Source organism: Astatotilapia calliptera, chromosome 6 (genome assembly GCF_964374335.1).
Source record: "Astatotilapia calliptera chromosome 6, fAstCal68.1, whole genome shotgun sequence".
NCBI lineage: Eukaryota > Metazoa > Chordata > Actinopteri > Cichliformes > Cichlidae > Astatotilapia > Astatotilapia calliptera.
The window spans coordinates 15,956,644-15,977,999 of record NC_137427.1 but is presented as its reverse complement, the minus strand read 5'-3'; the positions used below and the strand labels follow the sequence as shown (position 1 = coordinate 15,977,999).

Genomic DNA, 21,356 nt, shown 5'->3' with positions numbered 1-21,356 from the left:
TTGCTTACGAGACCAAAATGTATTTGAACACTGAACATCACATTCCTTGAAAGTCTTTGAAATGGTTTGCTCTTGTCAACATGTTCAGAAATAAGAGAGCAATTATGTCCTAGACATGGCTTTTTCTTTGAAATTACTTCACATACTTCAAGCATTGAAATGCCAGTAGAATCTATTCCAAGAAATCTTCCAAAGACTATTATTGAACACAACATATTTTCATCTAAACACAACCGTTGTTTGGGTATAAAACATAAAACCTCTACAAGTACTTACTCTATGTGTCGGCACATAATGGAATGGACTTGAAAAACAAACTCTGAAACTTTCCTTGCCAAAAAACATGCATGATGTTTTTTCTCAGATTATCAGATGTGAAAAAAACAACATCTTTTAAATAAGCATAGATTTAACACCTGTGTCGTATGAGAAATGAACAGAGCAGAAATACATTTGTCCTTCAAACTGAATAATCTTGCCATATTGTGACATAGACTGTGTAAATTAGCAGGTGGTGTTTCTTCCTTTGTTGTGCCTTGCTGCTGTTTACAAAAGTGACGAGTCACTTAGAAGATTACATGCATGGTGCCACTCTTACACTCCAATCAAAAGTGCATTTCTCTTCTTAAGGCTGACATATTTCCTACATCTCTGTACAGAAGAAGAAAATTACTGCAGGGTAAAAATAACAAACTAAGCATGAACACGTATCACTTTGGTGTTTGATGTTGACTATCATTACAATATTGTTGATGTTTTATAAATTTTGTGGTAACAGTTGTAGATTTTTTTTACTTGGATGTTTATGTAAGTTGCTTTTGCAGGTCTGTTTTAAGTATTTAGGAGAAAGATTTTTAGCTACTATTTCTGTAAGCCTTTAAAAGCGATTCAAAGTTGTGTTTAAATGATTACTGCTGTCATTTGCTTTCATCTTTGAGAGTCACTCATAATAATGTGTCTGTACAAGTTTTATGAAAGATTTATAGACTTGTGAAATGAAATGCTGTTCTTTCAAAAGTTTACTATTAGACTATTCTGGCTTTAACTTGCATAAAAAAACTCATTTTAAGCAGCCTTCACTTGTTTTCTGTAAAACCAAGACCATGGGGGTGGTTTCTGCTGGAAGAGTGGAAAATTTTGACAGTGGAATGGTTAATGACAATCAAAAATGTCCATGTCTAAAAGGAACTTTGTGGCCTTTGGCTTCAAGAGGAAAGGTATCCTTCAAATCTTTTTATATTGCTGCTGTATCAAGATCTTCCCATTTCTTGGTGTTTGAATGTATGAAAAGCAAAATAAAAATAAATAAATTAAAAACATCCCCCCCCCCTCCCCTGCTATATGCAGCTTCTTTGGAGTGTTTTTTGGAGGATTATTGGGAATTTATAGGTAAGAATAAGAATCTCGCTCTCCTTATTGTAATAAAACAGTTGGATCTGGTCTGATAGATTATAAACAAAAACATTTATCCTTGGTTGTTCTAATGAATAAAAGAACTACTACATTTATGATAAGTTGGATAAGACATTGTTGTCAAGGAAGCTATGATTAACTGAGAACTCTGCTAGAACAAAAGTGAATCAATCAGCATTTGCAAGGAAAAAACAGAGATTGAACAGGGAAACACTGGAAAGAGGAATAGGCACTTAGTCAAAGGAGAGAGAGGCTGATGATAAACATAATGTTGTTTTGACTAGGCTGAGGCAGCTCAATCTAAAAGTCATAGGCACACATCCAGATTTTTTTTAAATTTGGAAAATTGAAATCACATCTTATAATTATATTAAATTATATTTTACTGTAGGTCATCCATGTCTAAGGCTTTCCCATGAGTCTTTATTTCTGCTTGAAGTGTTGTTTTTTTTCGTTTGAAATTCCCAAATAGTTAGTCGAGCAGCCCTGAAATTTCTACACTTTAACTGACCTGTGAGTCAAAAATTAACAGCAAATCCTAACCCATAGAGGGCAGCATTATGCTATTACAATGCGCACTCTGTAGAAGTCCTGGGAAATATGTCCCTGTCGCCTACCGTAGTGACGTTTCGTCAAAACAAGAAGCAGGCTGCTGGTGATTACAGCCGGATAGTTAGTTCAAACTTGGGTTAATAGCTGACTTTTATCATAATGTCTCAGGACGCCTGGTAAGTCATTGTCTTGAATGCAAAAGTAAAATGACTCAGACGTATTTTTAAGGACAACAAATATTATTTCTACGCATTGTAACTACTTTGAATATAGCTAGCGAAAGTGGTAGCTACGAAGATTAGCCAAATAAAATAACATGTATTTTTGTTTCGTGATTAAAAAGTAATCGCTTCGTGTGTCGGGAAGTAGCTTGGTGGTTTTAGATTCGGATTAGAAAACAATTTGTTGTTGTTGTCGTCGTCGTCAGGTCTACTTATAACAGCAAATCAAATAGCGTTAGAGAATGGGGGAAAAGGAATGCTAAAAATGTCACATGATAAAACCAAAGCTTGTGCTGCGTTTCTGACGCTTTATAAGCTACAGTAATATTAAATAATAATATTTAATAACAATGATTCTGATAGCCATTTAGCTCATGCTTTTCGATTAAGGCAATACGTCATCCAAAGTCTTCACTTGATCCATTGTTCAATAGGTTAATTTTTAGTTTGCACAGTTTTATGCTTTAATCATTATTTTCACGATTAAAATATACATTTTAAGTTTAGAAATATTTTATTTATTTATTTTTCATTTGCTACATCCTACACACAAAAAAAGGTTCAAACAAGAAGTTGCCCGAAACTAAAATACAGTGCATCTGTTTAGTGATCTGAAACCTGAGTGTGACAAATATGCAAAAAAATTAATAAAAATAAAAATCAGGAAAGGGGGCAAACACTTTTTCATCAAAGACATTCTGACTTTCACAACAGTATTGATATTAAGGAAGCATAATCAAGATATATAAAGAAAATTCCACATCCTCTTGTGTCAGTTCAAAAGTAGAGGTATTTATCATTGATGGAAAGGCCCCCGTCTCCTGAGTATCTGTTATATATGCATATGCAGTTCTTCCATTTGTGTAACAGGTAACATCTTCTTAGCCCAGTGTGTGGGGGGAAAAAATTCTGTGCAATATTGACGCAGGGACCCAAAAAGATTTGCGAATGACTTCTCAGCCAAGCAACATTTGTTACACTGTGAGGATGTTGATCGAAAGTTTAAATTCAGTTTGGTTTTGGAGTAATACAACCATTACACAAAGCATCATGTTTTTTATCTTTTATATTAAACACACAAAGTTTACTTGTAATGAAAAGTACTATAAAAAATAAATATATGAAATCCATGATTATATTAAAATGCTTAGTTTTAATCTTAGTTTTGCTACTTCATCTTTGGCTACTTGATGATGTTGCAGTTCAAGTTTTTAATTCTCGTTTTTCATTTGCAGGTTACAAAATTACGATGCCACTTGCCGCTTGGCACAGGAAATAGCTGAAAACATCCATGAACGGAACAGACAACAGAGAACGGGGGGGAACCCTGCAAAGGTAGCCTCTTACCTCATAATTACAATAGTATTGCCTTCACATTCCTATTGTCTTGTTGATTGTTCTTAGTAGTGAGCTTATCTTCTGTCTTTTCAGATAAACATGACGCTACGGGCTTCACTTCAGAAGCTGAAACAAAATATCGCTCAGCTCAAGGAGGGTTTGTTGCGGGCATCCTCGTCTCGCCGCATGTATCCTTCAGTTTGGAACTGTGAAGAGCCTGCTTTGCTTACATTGGCAGAGGTGTTCCAATAGGGGGCATTAGAGTGCTTAGAAAATGACCTCAATAATGCAACACGCTTAAGTTTTAGAAACATAACTTGTCCCTGCTCATCAAAAGTGGTTAAAGCATTGCAAATTTTTTGTGTGACCTTATCATGACCTCATCAGAATGCAGTCTGAAGCTGACAGGAGGCAGAATCTCATTGATGACCTGCTAACCAGAGAGAAGCAGCTAAATGCAACTTTCAAGGGCGATATTACAGAGTCTGAACCCTCCAGGTAACATTAGGCATGTTAAGTTATTATAAACGGGATAAAGGGTTAAGAAAGTGAATAGTGCAAAAATCACTAATCACATATTGTCCCGCTTTCAAAGATCTCATTTTATCTTAACATATTTTGATCACAGTAGTGCTTGACGTAGTACTTTATTTACTTCTCCGCCCACTTTGGAATATTTGTTCACCGAAAATTTCTGTCACTTCTCGGTCAGTGTCAGAAGAAGCAAACCAAGCATCACTGATTGATGAACATCCTGCTCAGATCACGCTGCCTTTCATTTTGTAACTTGTCCTCTTTGAGAGTTTTTTTAGTACAATTTCCACCTCTGGTTGCCCAATTACAAATAATGAATCCTCATTCTCTTGTCTGTGTTCTTGACCTGAGAGGTCATAGGCTCTGGTCTCTGCTTTGATGATATGCCACCGGTCACTAACTTTCAGCGAGTCTTTGTACATCCTGTATGACCTCCCCTGGTGCTGTCACTCGGAGGAAAGTCTGTGTGCCTACCATTTTGACAGGGTGCTTAAGTTCATAGCTAATTCTTTTTCGTTAATGGATTTGCTTGCTTTGCACTGTTGATTACACATTTGGCACGCACTCACGCGCAAATGATGGAAACAGAAAGAGCAAGTTTATTACTAGCAATTGACATAGTGTACTCTATACTGTATACTTACACAGCGTATTCTGCTAGTTACGGAAAGAGCTTGATACCACCACTGTATATAAAAGATATACATGGATGTCATGGATTCCATATTATAAATCCTCAATGATATTTTGGCCATTGCTATTTAGCAAGCTACATCTGTATGGCGCCATTGCACAAAGCTGTCACATATACCTGTCAGATACTTCTGTGAGGTTCTGCCTTTAGGAGTCTCCACAGAGATCATGTGCCTCCATCTCACACTTTCATTCTTTCAGTCTCACCAACTGTTTGCATGTCCTCCTTCAGCATCTGTGAATCTCCTCTTAGGCCTTCCTCTCTTACCCCTGCCTGGCAGCTCCATCTTCAACATCCTTTGTCCAGTATATCCAATATCACTTTTCTGCACATGTCCAAACCATTCTCTTACCTTCGTCCTCTTGCTTTCCTTCTCTCTCACTGTCTCCTAATATGCCCCTCCCCTTACTCTTCCTAGGAAATGCGCTAATAATATACAAAGATTACATTGAAAATGATTTGTACCAGGCTTTAAGTATATATTTCATTGCTGAAGTCGGGCCCCCTAACATGGGAGTCTCAGGGGATTGCCTCATTCTGTGAGACTGCCTCGTCTTGTGGTTTTAAGGAACCACTGTTTTACACCATTGTAGGTTGACAGTGCTGTGAGGCAGACATGATAACTAGCAAATCTTTAGGTAGAGTCATTATTTTGTGTAAGATTTTAACTGGTGTGGGCCAGGTGATATTTACTTTAACAGGAAGAGATGAGGTTATGTTGTTAACTTTCCCTGGCTTCTCATGGCTGTTTTTTAGTTGCATCCCTGGTACAGCACGCTTTATTGTGGTGGTATTTAATTTTATTTATTTTTTTGACAAGTAGCTAAAATACCAAAATACGAGAACAAAGTTTCTCAGTTTCATCAGCTCAATAGACTTTAGAGAACCTGTGTGCTGATGCCTTGATGGGACTGCCTTTCTCTGATATCTTTCACAAGCTTTGGTTTTGTGATTGATCTGCTTAGTGGTGCTTTGCACTGGCTTTCATCTTTTTACAGACCACACACCCAATTACATAAAAGGCTCTGAAAATAAAAAAAAACTCCAATAAGATTTGCTAGTAAATTAGCTCGGCAAACTGTAATTATGTGGTCATATGGCTTTTGGTTTGCTCAATGAGACCTAAATTTAATGGTGATATGTGGTGGGTAATTTGGATTTGTGGGTAGGATCCATTCCCACTGTGTGGTCTCTGAGGACGGAATGTGGGAAGGAGTAGATTTGGACATGCCTGGATAATCTAAGCTGATTTTTTTTAAACTCTTTTTTTGTGAGAACTTTGGATAGAAAAAAAGTAGAACAACATTGCCAAAGGGACACTTTAATCCATCCCCAAAACAATATATTCCAAGCATCTCCATTTCAGACTAAGAAGGCGGCTATTTTGAAGCCTGCGTTAACCCTGCTGGCCCATGGATCCATCTTCCCACTGTTATGCCTCAACCTTTCCATTGTATTTTATTGCAGTGGAAATAGTTGGAAGTAGTTAAATCTCACCTGTCTAAGTCACTCAGTCCTTAATGGGATGTTCGGGCTTCTGCAGTGGCAGTCTGTGTTTTGTGGGTACCAAGAGATCCACTTGACTGATTCTGGCGCTCCCTGCTGACTTGTTAATTGGATTTTCACACAAAACACTTGCATGGAGGAAGTGGAAGCCTGGCACATAGTCTCAGAGTAATCAAACCTGTTGGAGAGATTAGACTAAATGCCTTGTCTCACCCTCTTTTCAGATTGTATCAGCCTCCGCCTGCCTGCATTGTGAATAGCCTTAATAGCACTTTAGTGGCTACTTCAGAGGTGACTTGAAGCAGTCAGCAGACTGTGAATGGGGGTATGATAAAAGTAGTGTTCTGTGTTAGTTGTGCAAAAAAAGCAAGCTGTTTTCATCTGGGTTTGAAAGGTTGATAAAACAGCAAATACTTAAAATTAAGTACAGTCAAATTATCAGTTTCTGTCTTGATTTCTGGTAAAGCTGTATGTGGTTCAGGTCCTTTATGTTGGGTTTGACCAACAGACAGCGCTGAAGAGACGCAATTAAAACCAGCCTCACTCACAGACCCTGAACCCATCACAGCATGACAGTCAAAACTGGTGGGGGTCAGAAACACAGCTTTAAGCTATTAGGAGGAGAATAGGTTTCAAACCACACAGGGTTGTTTAGCGCAGCACATTATAGTGTAAAGAGCTTTCTTGTATGTCACATTGTCAGAGCAAAACCTCTGCAGTCCATAGTTCTGTGACAGATTAACATGCACTGTTTACATACTGCAAGAGCCGAGGCATTTTCAATCATTAAAAGACAAGCAAATAACCAGTGTTTTTCTGTGATCTGTGGGGGTGTCATAGATCCTAGAAAAAGCATAGAATTGATTGATTTTTTTCTGGTATAGGTAATTGCTGTAATAGTACAGATGTGCATTTTACTTTCATAGTTTAACTGCTGCTTGTGCTTTGTTTGGAAAGTATCAGTAATTTAATTTCCAAAGCAAATTTTTAGTTTTCATTATGGACCTATTTTTTTTTTACTATTTATGTTTGTTTTATTTCGGAAGAATGCTGGGAAACTAAGAATTGTTATGATTATATGTCACAGGTCCACATTGATGGCCGGAGGAGCAGGAGCCAGTGGAGGCACTTCAGCCAACCCTTGGCTGATCAACGAATCGGATGAGACCAAGGGGCTGACCTTTGGAGAGATTAAACAGCAGCAACAACGAGTCATTGAGGGTAACTACATGACTGTTCAAGAACAATTAAAATTATAGTAAATTTCATATATATATATATATATATATATATATATATATATATATATATATATATATATATATATATATATATATATATATATATATATATATATATATATACATACATATATAAGTACAGTACACGTGTAGCATTTATACAGTATCCTGTATTATTTGCCTTAGTAAACATAAGAAGATAACAATAAAGTGTTGGTGGAAGCAGCAAAATAAATAGATAACGAGTAAGTCCCAGGCACTACCATATGTGTATTAAACCTGTGCTGACCGAACAAAGTATATAACTGCATCATCATAATTCACACCATGAAGGAATATCGTAAACTCACCACCGTTTTTTTTCTTCCCCTGTCTCTTGGCTCTGACATGACTTGAACACCCAGACATTAGTTCACCTGATTCCATATGACACTTCATTGCAATGTCTCCATTACGGCTCTGGTTATTGTCATTTTGGGATCAGAGATTCCTGTTAAGACAATGAAACCAAACCATATGGAGGTTTTGTGTCCCACGTGGGATTTCTGGTGGAGTTGGGTAATGGCAAGCCCATGAACTTGTGGTTAAAAAACATTCCTGTGGTAAAGAGTGTGTCAAACTTAGAAACCTGCAGAGGCCAAATCTCTTCTCTTCTCTTCTCTTCTCTTCTCTTCTCTTCTCTTCTCTTCTCTTCTCTTCTCTTCTCTTCTCTTCTCTTCGCTTCTCTTCGCTTCTCTTCTCTTCTCTTCTCTTCTCTTCTCTTCTCTTCTCTTCTACGAGCAGCCTGTCATTCCAGTTTCACAAATATTTACGACATATATATGTCTCCACTACTACATTTGTCTTTTTTGTGTATCATTCATCACATTCATTTCATTTTGCCTTGTTTTGCAGTCATGGTAAATTACAATACATAAAATCAGTTGATTCATTTTTCGTCTCATGGTCAAGCTTGTAACAGTCTTTGTTTTCTTTCCTCTCATCTCAGCTCAGGATGCAGGCTTGGATGCACTAGCAGCTGTCATCAGCCGACAGAAGATAATGGGCCAGGAGATTGGCAATGAACTGGATGAACAGAATGGTAAGGTTTTATGTGTGTGTGTGTGTGTGTGTGTCTCTGTACATATTCATCAAATTCCAGACACATTACACAACACAGTGTGAAAGCAGTCAGCCATACCTCTCTTCTGCAGTGGAACTACTTGCCTCATGGACATTAATATTCTCCCACACCACCACATAACTAACAGTGCCCAGCACACACCTACTATTATCAGAGCACCTGGCATCACATTTAGGTCTGCCCCAATGTCCTTTGTCATACATCTGCCTGTGCTAAGGCAGCTTAAATAAATGAAAAAAACAGATCTGCTCACTCAGAACTAATGGTTCTTTTGAGTTATTCCTGGCAAAATATCACTCCTCAATCCATAAATAGCTTCCATCACAGGCAGATGTGCTGTACAGAATTGAGCGCATTGCTCCAGACTTTTTCTTTTTTTTTCACTTAGATGGGTGGTACTTGAGACGCAAGATTTAAAGATGAACATCTGTCAACTGGTAAACAATTACTTTAATGCATTGCTCCCTAAACACTAGAGTGGATAATAGGCAACCTCCTGAGGGTATTGCCTTACCAAGAGGAAGTACATCCATATCTTATCACTTTTTGTAAAAAGAAAATGTAACCGTGAGTGCTATCTCTTAATGTTTGCACTGACAGAAAGCACAGATGCATTAATCTGTCAGTTCCTCTAGTGAAAATCAGGGGGGAAAAGTGAGAGTCAATAAAAGAGGAAAGTAGATATTTTAACACACAGCAATAATAAGGGAGTGGTGAGGCTGAATGACGTTATGCCTAGGATTCTGTCACAGACACTTGAGTATAAGTGGGTAAACTTCAAACTGAAGGTTTCTCTCTCCGTGGTTAGCCAGCTTATCTTAAAAACACGTAACATCAAAGTAGCAGCAATTAGCAGTGACTGTAAACATTGGTGTTGTGTATTTGCAGAGATCCATAGGTGATAAAGCCTAAATCTTATATTGTTGTTGACATTATAAAACAAATTTTCGTAGTGTGATGCCAAGTTAAAGTAAAAAGAATGATTTTTTTTTTTTCTTTTCGTTGACTGTCTGATTAACCTTATAGGACCTGCTCGTCTGGTGGTTTTGTTTTTTTCTTCCTTTTCCTAGTACAGTTATGGTTCTGCTTTGATGACCAGCTTCCAGTTGGGAGTAGGAGGCGTTGTACTATCCTGTAATATCCTGTCTGAGCAGTTGTGCCCAAACAAGTCTAGAGGTTGTATAACCGAATGATCTCGGTATGAAAACGTCCAACATTTCCTTCTGCTGTGAGGAAATGACAGGTGTTTAACTGATGATGGTTGACAATGATCAGTGAAGGGAATAGAAAGAAAGGAAATGTGAATGACTTTTGTCTGCTTTCCTGTTGTCACACTGAATCAGAGACAGAGTATTGCTCCAATTATCCAACTAGTGTGTTTATTGTGCCTTGAAAAGTTTTTTTTTCCCCAGCTTGTTGCAAAGTTTTGTTATTAAATATGAACCTGATTGGACAATGGGGGAGTTGAAACTTAAAATTTATTTTTCTTGTTTTATTTTAGCACTGGAAACAAAAACTTGTTTTTAGGCCTCACGTGAATCTTGAAAATAGATTTGCTGGTAGTTGAATTCTTCATTGCTGTAAAGGCCTAAAAATGTGACACCTGTGGGTAATGGACCCCATGTGTTGTAACCTGAACCAAATCTGAAGTAAAAATGTAAAAACCTTCACTTGTTACTACTTTTTTTCTCCTCTCAAGACTGCTAATCAATATATTAGGTAGTAATCTCACTGTATGTGTTGGTTATGGAAGCAGTTTGTGGTGCGTGAAGGAAACTGGCATCTGGGGACATGCGGGATGCTGTTAAAGTGTATAAACATCATCTGATGGAGCGGTCTGAGCTTCTTACAGTTTTCTTGTTCTCAGTCCACATTTTACAGCCAGGACTAAAGTTCTTTTAACTCGTTTACACCAGGTTATGATTTACAGCGCCTGCTCTTCCACTATTTCTTTTTTTTTTTATTTTAACCTTCCTATGTTGCTTCCCATGATTGTTCTTTTTCTGCCCTTTCAGTTGCATCTCACTCACTGTTGACAGCAGACTGTTATTTCATAACCTTTTAAAAATGTTTCCCCTTACTCTCTTCCATTTTGTTGTCTTTTTTGTTCGTCACTTGTCAGTAATATCTGTACCCCTTAGACTGGGGGGGTGAAAACGATGAAAAGATGAAAAGGATGAATATGTTATATATTTTTATTTCGTTTTTTAATTGCAAAAACACTTTAAATTTACTTAGTGACAATGTCTCTAGAACTGATTTAGGAAAATGATACAACGGTGACTAAAACTGAAACTACTCTATCCTAGCAACACAACTGTAGATCTTTTGAGTACTTGCATTAAATGTAGCTGTATTCCTAACTTAGATATATTATAATTTCTCCTGCTTAGATACAAACTGTATTTGTATATAAGCATAAAAACTTTAATTATTTGATGCTCTTTGCCATCAAAAATGAAAAATACAGAAATTATTTCCTCTGTACAAAGGATGATTTCTCAAGGCAGTTTTCTTACTTGCATTTAACATAAAAATTGACAACATAAAAAGTCAGAAGAATGTTTTCTGAGAGGTAGAGGAAATGGATTTAAGTTTTAAAGTAGGAGAATGTCAAGACTTCTACTTGATCTTGACAGTTGGCGTGTAACCTCGGCGTCCGGCTGTCTTTCCGTCTTGTGGGGTTCCTCTTCCCCCTGATCACTGTACTGTAGCAGTGTTTCCCTATAAATAGATTAAGCTCTTTGTAGTTTGGCTCGTCAAGTCTAGCTCATGACCAAAGTGCAGTGGAGGTTGCAGTCATTTCCTTTTGGGGAAACGATTCCGGGTGAGGTCAGCAATGAAGTTGACCCTTTTCAGAGGTTTTAAGATGAACCCAAAGCCCTCAACCCTTCAGTTTGACTGAATCAAAAAGAACTGAAATGTAGAAATGAGCAAGCAGACCATTTATCTCACTTTGCGTTGAGCAAAAGACTAAAATGAGCAAACTGCACATTTTCTAACTTTTCTTTCCAATTGCAGTAAAATACGAAATTCAATCCTTGTTGTTTATGTGGTACAATTAGTTAAATGACATGTCATCATCAGTTTTTTTCTTTTAATGTTTCTTATGTAATGTTGCCAAAGATTATTATGTTCTCATTTCCACAATAAATGTTGCCGAAAATAGTCCGACACCAACTAAAACAGCTCGCGTCAGCTGTAGTTTTCCTCACTACCAAGAAAGATCAACATTAATTTTGCTTTATTGGTGTTGATATTTCTCATATTGCGGCCTGGAGCGGTGACATCAGTCCATGTCAATGTCTTTTACTCATGAGTGACAGACAGTGGCAAGCTCACTAAATTAGCTTTTTTTTGAAAAGGGTGGCCAAAGTTTGAGGCTGTCTCGTTTGTTAGATTTTAAATTGCACATTTGAATTGGATTTGACTGGTAGTGAAATACTGCAGAAGTGAAATATGCCATGTATGGTAAAGGGATGTTCTTTCAAATCTTATATGTAATTAAAAACCAGGAAATGTAAACGCAGAGAGTGAAAGTTTTCTGCTTAGTTTTGGTCAGGAATTTTGTATTTAGCTTATGTTATTCAAATAAATGACTCATTTGATTTTTGCTGTGAGATTGTCAAACATACCAACACTGGCACTGAAACCTGCCATAAGTGTTGCCATAATATGGAATAGGTCTACTATCAGTCTGCGATCGGCAAGTTACATTTACTACTTTTTACATTTACCAACTACTATTGGTTCTTTTTGATATCATTATTGATATTTAATGGCCGCTGCAATGGGTCAGTTTGTGTAACCTTTTGATGCATGTCGCCACCCAGACTGAAGTGTGCTAATTGCCAAGTGTCCACTAATCTTTTAGCTGTTTTTTTTTTTAAAAACAGATCACAGTAGACGTAATTTTGAGCTGATTATTAAATCACTGATTTGATTCTGCTCTAGCAGAGCGTTTAAAGGGCCAATATGTGGAGGAATAATGACTTCAAATAAACAGTAGATGGAGAGGAGAGAGGCACTCACTGCTGCACAGTGACATCAGCAGCTACCCCAGAGAACGCAGACCTCTTGGTTGCTCCTACTTTTAGAAACAGCTCAGTGAGCAAATAAACTATACTAATGATGGCACTGGCAGAAAGTCTGTGTGGTTAGAGCTGTTGATTGATTTATTGTTTGTTTGATTCACTTGGTTTGAAAACGAGGCTGGTACTAGTGAGTAGTGTTTTCCAGACGAAATGGAAACGCGTAGAGTTAGCGATGTCCAGAAAAGTGTTGTCATCAAAGGAATGTCAAGCTTGCAATGAGCCGAAAAAGAGCATCATCTTATGTGACCACCAGATTGGCTGACTGGTGTGTGACTGTGAATTATTGAGAGCTACAGAGGATGAAGGGAAAATGTTCCACACTCTCATAATTTCATTTCTCCTAAGAAAATGACAACTTTAAGGACATCGTGAAGGGCTTTAAAGTGGTTTTTTAAACTTAATAGACGTACGTCTGATGGGAAAACAAAAGCCAGCCAAATGAAGATGCTCTGTCCAGCCTGACTTTTGGGGCTATCAGAAATATGCCATAATCAATCACGAGTCCCTGTGTTCTTATTTCTCTATTTATCCATGTTGGTATCCATCTTTGTCTAAGGCCTTTTTGGTGTCTTATTGATAAAGTTGCGAAGGAGAGGGGGCTGACAGTGGCATGAGGGTCACCAATAGTGAATGATGAATAATCTAGTTTGGAACAGTAAAGAAATTAACATTTTGAGACACTAATGGAAAAACGTCTAAAGACATTCCATCAATCATGCTTTCTTTGTCCCCCCTCAGTGGACTAAGACCCTTTCTCTTATTTATAAAAGCTTTCTTGACTGTTTTTGTGATTACACTGGCTTTTTTGTGTAGAATTTCTCGATGTTCCAGGAGTTCCGCCATAAACAGTGATTGATCTCAATGTGATAGTCATTGGTAGTCCTGTTCACTCTGTGGTGGGTTGCATGAAAAAATCCATACATTAAAAGGTTGAATGTTTCCTTATGTGCTTTTCTGACACGGTGGCTCAGTGCCAGTAGGTTACTTTCTATCACACATACTTGTTCTTTGAAGTAATCCCTAACTGCAAAGTTTTCATATCTTTTACTGTTTATTAACATTGATTTCTTTTTGACCGGCTTGTTGCTTGAATAAAGCATTTAAAAAATTTTAAGTAAAGCAAAATATTGATGCTGGAAATTAACAAGATTTCCATGGCAATCAAGGGTATGAAAAACGTAGGTGTTTATAAGGAGATTTGACTCTCCAAAACAACCAAAAAAAGGAATAGAATAAAATAATTTCCCACATCCTAACGTGTAGGTTTTCACCCGTCTTTTTTTTCCCCAATGTGTTTTTTGCATTACAAGCAGCAGTCTTTGTTCACCATCTTGACTTTGATTTATCTCGATCCATCTGGAGCAAATGTGTGCTGGTGATAGATGTTTGCAAGAAAGGCCCCACATTAAAAAGCCAGTGGCAGGATTGCTCGTACTCCAGAAAGAAAAATGGTTTGTCAAAGTGGTAAAAGAGAGTCATGGTGGAGACACCCGGAAAAACATTTGTGCTTGCTTTAGCCATCTCACCTGCCACTGTTAAGAAGGTTAGCCATTGCTCAGCAAATACTGAAATCACATCAAAAGGTTTCACAGTAAAACAAAATCTTTTGTGAACATACAACTTCTGTACCACATTGTGACAATTTTATGCATTAGTTATTTTTTAAGCGATTTTTCCAGCCATCGAAAACAACAGGAAACACATTTGTATAAGCGTTTTACATATTCTTTATTATTTAACCACCAATAATGTCAAAAGTCCAACATCAATGGAAAAACAAAGTGTGAAATTGAAAGTGGTATTCTCTAGTGGCCAACTTATGACGAAGCCAGTTTTAAAGCAGTTTGTGCCTTTTTTATGCATCATGGTGACTCATTTTTAGTTTCTCTGTATCATAATGTAAGTGATATTGTAGTACATTAAGAACCACCCGAACCACAGGTCTGTGGATCAAATGATCCTGACGTTGCAGGTTTGTGGGTGCTGATGTTTCTTTTGAAAAGAAATCTAAAATAAAATCTTTTTATGGTCTGTTCAGCTCAAGTATTGCCTCTTTGGCATTGTGACTTTGTTAGTTCCTCTAATAAACTGTGTTGAAGTCAGCTGCCTGTGTTTTAGAAACTGCATACAAAATTGGACAAAATCATATTATCAGAATATTCTGTGTGCATAAGAAAGAGTAGAAAAACCTATAGTTATAGTACACCCCTGCTTCTGTCTCACTGAAAATGAATGGCTATGGAAAAATAAGAGTATCTGTATATCTGTAATGGACAGAATCTGCCAGCTGAGATATTAGCATGCGGCTAGTTATTCTTACTTCCAGCTTTGTAGTAACTTTATCATGTTAACTGGGGAGACAGATTGATTCGACTCCTGTGGGGACCTGATTTTGTTCTAGGTTTATTGTTTTGCTTTCTAGCTTTCATGTACATGCATGTTTAAAAGTGCTTAGATGCACATTTAACAGACATGCTGTGCATGTGGACAGGCACTCAAAGAAGCCCAGTATACAGTATGATGCAGTAGTGAGTTGTGGTCTATCATACTTAGCTCATTTTCAGACCCGGATCCCTTCCAGATGTCTACCAACAGGCCTGTATGGAGACTGGGCGAGGTTCCCTTCCACTCTCTAGCTAGTCCATCAATTCTCACAATATACATAGCCACCATACTGGCACTTGTAAGCTTTTTCACAAACTATTAATTGTGCATATTACCAAAAAAGAGTAGACTAATGAGGAAAATGGGGGGGAAAAATCCAGAAGGTATGATTTCAACAACCTTTCCCACCACTGTCTTATAAGCAGATGAGACATCGTTGGAAACAAACACTCACTGGGCAAGGTGTTCTTTGATGAATTTGGCTTTATTGCCAGTAATCTATCTTTGTGTGCTTTAGAGTGTCTTATTCTACACCACCTTACTGCCATTTGTTATTATAGATTACACAAATTTTACATATAGTATTCCTGTAACCTTTAAAATAACGGCTTTTAGACTAAGCCATGACTCATGAGTCATCATGACCCATGATAGATAGAGAGAGAGATAGATAGATAATATAATATACAGCAATTGCTAATTTTTGTGAGACTTATTGGAGCTTGTTTTTTTCTTTTCCCACACTCCCAGTATGACACACAACTGTCCAGACATTAATTCACTCATTCAGCTCAGAATGATGACTGATACAGCCTCAACCCATTGCTGCCTTTTTGAATCAGAAGAATTTAATTGAATTAGAAGATTGCCATGGGAGGAAGTCATGCTTTTCAAAATCTATTTGTGTACCACATAAACACCTTAAATAAGGCTTTATTCAGCTATTCTTACTTTACCTCTTGGTGTTACTGTCTACAGTATTAATATACATTTGAATTTTATTTTATAGTAAACCTTATTTATTAGTAATCTTAGTGTGAAAACGTTCTATGCAAAACAAGGAGGAGCTGTGAAGTATATATTTCAAATGAAATTTGACAGTACATTGATGTTTATATTTATTATTGGGGGGCAATCACATTACCTTTATAGCTGTTGGTGGTATTCATGGATGGGAACCTTTGCAATTTACAGCTGCCAGTTCCATTGGCTCTGACCAAAGGGTTCCCTGCCATTTAATGGTGCCTTAGACGGACTCCGACTTGGTCTGGCAGGTTCCTTTTGGCTAACGCAAGTGACAACGGGAACAAATCTCCTCCTCTGTTTATATAATTGCTAACCACTCTGGTTTGGAGGCTGCATTCAAAGGGCCGACTAGCAGAAAGCTGCCTTGCGCTTTCCTCAGCCTCAAGGAAGCATGGGTCATCCCACATAATGAGTGGAAGGACTTACTTTACTAAGTCTGCCTCAACCCACAGCCAGCACGTGGTTCCCATTTAAGCACAGGGGGAACATTGCACCTTCATCTTCTGGGCATTTTTATGTTTTAATGTGTGCGTGTGTGCGCAAGTGCACATATATACATCTGTTCTTTAGCAGCCTGCCCTCAGAGTCTGTGTGTGTGTTTGAAAGTGTGAGTGCCTTGTCTAAGTGTGTGATCATTTTGTTTGTGCCGAAGGTGTGGACCACATGTACAGCACATGTTGTCAAGTTGTGATTGGCACATAGGTCGTATTTATATCTGCATGAAGAGCTAAGAGACCACTGTCCAGTCAGAGAGCTAGACGTTAATGCAAGACCTCACATGTAAGTTGGCGCAATCACAGACGGTGCGGTAGAGAGCATGGTGGGCTAATCTTACAAATGTACTGTGCCGCTAGTAAGGTGAAGCGGTTTTATCCCTTCAGTGATTGAGTGGAGACATTTAAGAAGAGCAAGGGATTAAAAATGAAGGTTAGGAAAGAACCAGGAAGGACAGTATGACAGAAAGCAACGATGAGAATGTGCAATATTGAGATGTGAAGAGGAATTACAGTGAAGACAGCCTAATTGAGCTTACTTATTAAGAAGTTGGTTAACAAATTTTATTAAAGCTATTGCAAAGAAAGAAATGGACAAATGAAGAATCACAAGCAAATTAAAAAAAAATCTAAAGTGGAGGAAATGGTTAAAATGAAAATAAGAGAAAAAAAAATAAACAAGCAAGCAAGTAACAAGCACAATAGCTCTTCTTTAAATTGAAAATAAACAAAATATCTTTCGGAACATCAATAATAAAGTATTTTACATGAAGTAAAAAATAGTCATAACTGTGAACTATTAAGTGTTCTGAAATCTCACTGCTTGTTTGTACTAAAATATGTGCAAGGTACTGGTAGACATAACATGCCCCGTATTGTTATTACGCTGGTGGGGCATTTGGCAGAATCAAGCTTCAAGTGGGCCTTTAAGTGATGCCTATCAGCTAACCTTCAAAGTGATACATCACTGTTCCATTATAAATTGCAACAAGTCTTTAATCATCTTTAAAAAAGTCTTCTGATCTGTTATCAGCTTCATCTGTTTCACTCTTGACTTAACCCCAGCCTGTAGTTTTGTCTCCAAGCTCCTATTGTGACACATCTGAGCCAAGCAGTACTTTAATGTTGCAGTGTGAATGGGCACACACTTTCCATACTAAGGAAGACCAACACACACCGATGTTTCTCCTAACTGGACAGCTTTGTGTTCAGTTAAGTTTTATTTGCATTTATTGAAAAGTGACTGCAAAATGCAGTGAAGACTATGGCGTTATTTTTGTGCCACTATCCTGAGTGCACGTAAAAAAAATTTGAGCGCACGTAAAAAAAGTTTGCAGCCAATCAGATTTTTTGCATCCAAGTCTGGATTGGCTGGTTTTGTGGCACAAATATAACGGTGTACAGAAAGAGTTGAGCGCGCACGGCCAGAAATGTTGAGAGCGCGAGCAACACGTTGAGAGCGCGAGCAACACGTTGCGAGAGGGGCTGCTGTTGTGTGTGTGTGTGTGTGTGTGTGTGTGTGTGTGTGTGTGTGTGTGTGTGTGTGTGGATAATAGCAAACACTGAAATACATTTTTTGCACGCAGCAATGACTTTTGTTCACTCAAATTTAGCTTTTCTTTGCTCAAAATAAATTTCTCCTCAAAATGCAACACTTGCACCTGCAAACTTTTTTTACGTGCACTCAAATTATTTTTACGTGCGCTCAGAATAGTGGCACAAAAATAACGCCATAGAAGACTTTCACTGAACTGAAATGAAACAAGGCTACGTGAATTGTTTAAGTAAAGTGAATAAAGTAGTTTGGTTTTGTTTATTTATATTTTTGCTCTTTGCTCTGTGGCCATGATAGAAACACTGTAATTAGTTGTTCAGCAGTAGACTTGTGTAGCCCACACATGAATCCACTAGTGGGCAGTAGAGGCTGTGGCGGCACAGCAGCTGCAGGACTCAGTAAAACTGTGTGATTCCACCTACAAAGTGTAATTATTTAAACTTGTGTCCTTGTGTTGTGGGGGTGGAATGATCCACATTTAGGCAAGATGAAGAAGGAGTCATAGGATCTCTCACAGGTTTTGTTAATTTGTTTCAATCATCTGAGGAGGGTTCTTCTTCTCCTTCAGTGATCAGCACCGCCTCCTTTTGACTCATCATCTGGAGGAACTCTGTAATTATGCGACAGCTGTAGGTGCAGCTGCTTAAATGCTTTCAGCATATACATGTAATACACTGTCATACTTAATAGGATCAGTATGATAATGACACATTTGTTAGTGTGTGTCATTGATTTATATGAGGGTAGAGTCCAGCTACTTGGGCTACAGTCACATATTTGCCCTAATGTGTTTGTGTCATTGTGTATACATGTGGTTTTCTCACTGTTTAATTGTCTGCGCATCTAGCTGTGTTTTTAAGTGCAGCAAAGCATGTGGTATTGTTGCATCATGTTTTTGTGCCGGTTTCTTTGTACCCTCCATCATTCCTAGCTGCCCACAATTATGTGGGAGGCTGTTGAAATGGGAAGTTATTTCAGCCGCACTGGTGGCCAAACTTTCATTCTGGTTTTCATGAGTAGAGTGCAGTTACCCTAAATCCACCACAAACTTCAGCAGTTCATCTCTCCTGTCAGCCTAGCTTGCCAAATGTCCCTAACTCTGTCAGTTTCAAATTCAAATATATGTTCCTGGCATGACTGTGTTTCAGCGCAATATTTTGGATTGCTTTTTAAAGTTCATAAATATAAATGACATAGAGGGAACAAATAGTTGTGCCATGCTGAGAAAGCTGAGTAAACATATGGAAAACAAATAATACTAAGCTCAATGAAATGGTTTCATAAAAACTTTATTGTTCTGTTTTGAGTCTCTGAAAAGTAATATATCTGTCCATCCCTTTTTTTTTTTTTTTGGCGTAGTTTGCTTAAATATTTGTTTAAATGTTCAAACCTGCTCAGCTAAAACAAACAATTTGAAAATGTAACTTATTCAGATTATCATGTTTCTGTTCTAAGTGCTGCAAGTTATTTGCAGTCAATATGATTGAATTTGGTTGGAAGTAAAAACGCGGTTTGACCTTCTTGTCTTATTTCTATAAAAAACACCTATTAGTATTTAAAGGTTTCAGAGAGGCTTCAGAAATGCCGACTTGAACTCAAGAACCTTTTTGAAAGCTGTACAGACCAAGATCCAAAGTAAAGTCCGGATTTGATCCCAGCATCTCTGAGAACTTTCCAGGCTGAAAAACACCTCTGTGATGTTTCATGTTCCATGCCCCACTGATCCCCAGAAGATAAATACCCACTGGCCCCAAACTCTTCTCTGCAGGAAAACATCTGTATTAGGTATGATACAACTCTGTAATGCTCAGTGGTGCCTCTGAGAAGCACTGTAAATTAATTCTGCTCCTCTTTGAGACATAAATGCTTGTTGGAAGCATGTCACATACAAGAACCTTGTGTCTTTCTCTAGCTGTGTGTCTGATTCTATGATGCTGATAGACCAAAATGTCTATACATGTGTATTTGTCTCAGTGTCTGAGCATGAGAGCATATGTGTCTTTATGCGTCAGAGTGCATTATGTGTGAAACAGGGTCTGGCTGGAAGATCAAAGTCCCTCCATAACTCCTCAGTCAGTCAGCTGGCCAGCGTATTGCCGGGAAGCTCCACTCACCACAGGGGATGATGAGTTATTTGACTCAGATTATTTCAATTAAAACACATTTGTTCCGTTATTGGGAAAGCCTCTAATCACTTAAAAATAGCAATTGAGAAAGCTCATGCTCAGTTTTATTAGAATGCATGTATAAATGGTTTAGTTCCAGCAACAGTGAAAATGTGTGTGATTTCAGTGTAATTTCATTTTAAAGGAATAATACTTCCTCCCAAGCCTACTTTTTTGTTTTTTAACATTCTGACAGCTAAAATATAAAATCTTGTAGTTTTTAAAAGTTATATGATTTTGAAAAAACTATCTTGTTACAAATAACAGGAAGCAAATGCAGGATTTGAACATAAGTGCTCACATTCTGTAAATGATGGTTAAAGGATCAGGCTGAAGGCAGAGAGCAGAAATCCAGGGGCAGTGGAGAGAATGGCGGGCAATTGGCACTGCAGCTGCAGTGGTGAAAGACCACAGCAAGCAGAGAGAGCTTTTGGTGGTTTGTGGATGGGCAAGGGAACAACAGAGACACAGTCAGGCTGGACATGATGCTGAAGTGTAAGAGAGAAAGTTTAGTAACAACAAACCCTGTGCATTATGTGTGAAATAGGGTCTGACTTGAAGACTTACACTACAATCACTTTTCGTGTAAGTCAGTTTGCATTTTCTTACCACTGCGGTCAGAGTCTAAGTAAATTGAGTGCACACAGGTGAGTTGGTGGGAGGCAGGTAATCGAGCTAGGACAGGGGATGAGCAGAGTCAAGTGAAGGGAGACCCCACCTACACACCATAGACAGAGAGAGAGAGACAGATGGGGGGCACAGAGAACATAGGGAATAGGAAACATTGGATAGACTCTTTACCACAGGCATAGTGTTTTTTTGCATGTAAAATTGCTGAAAAGGAAAAATATTCAATGGGCTTTTGTCAAAGGAAATCCTGCATTAATTGTCTTTTTCTTTTACATGACCATTTCATTTTTAATGTAGTCTTCTTAATGTTAATTTGACCATAACAAGGAAGTGCACTAGATAACCTGATTTCTGTTCGAGAATCCAGGTACTTCCCTGTTCTCAT

General features: G+C 37.9%; 1 protein-coding gene across 1 annotated transcript in view; it reads left to right on the top strand.

The window, feature by feature from the left end:
* The first annotated feature begins 1,985 nt into the window (after window positions 1–1,985).
* Window positions 1,986–21,356, top strand: part of stx8 (syntaxin 8) — a 45,004-nt gene continuing 25,633 nt past the window's right edge. The window contains exons 1-6 of the mRNA XM_026170548.2: window positions 1,986–2,141; window positions 3,422–3,521; window positions 3,618–3,712; window positions 3,912–4,022; window positions 7,346–7,479; window positions 8,488–8,580. Coding sequence (XP_026026333.1) covers window positions 2,125–2,141; window positions 3,422–3,521; window positions 3,618–3,712; window positions 3,912–4,022; window positions 7,346–7,479; window positions 8,488–8,580 — 550 coding nt within the window. The 5' untranslated portion in view covers window positions 1,986–2,124. The remainder of the gene's footprint in view (window positions 2,142–3,421; window positions 3,522–3,617; window positions 3,713–3,911; window positions 4,023–7,345; window positions 7,480–8,487; window positions 8,581–21,356) is intronic.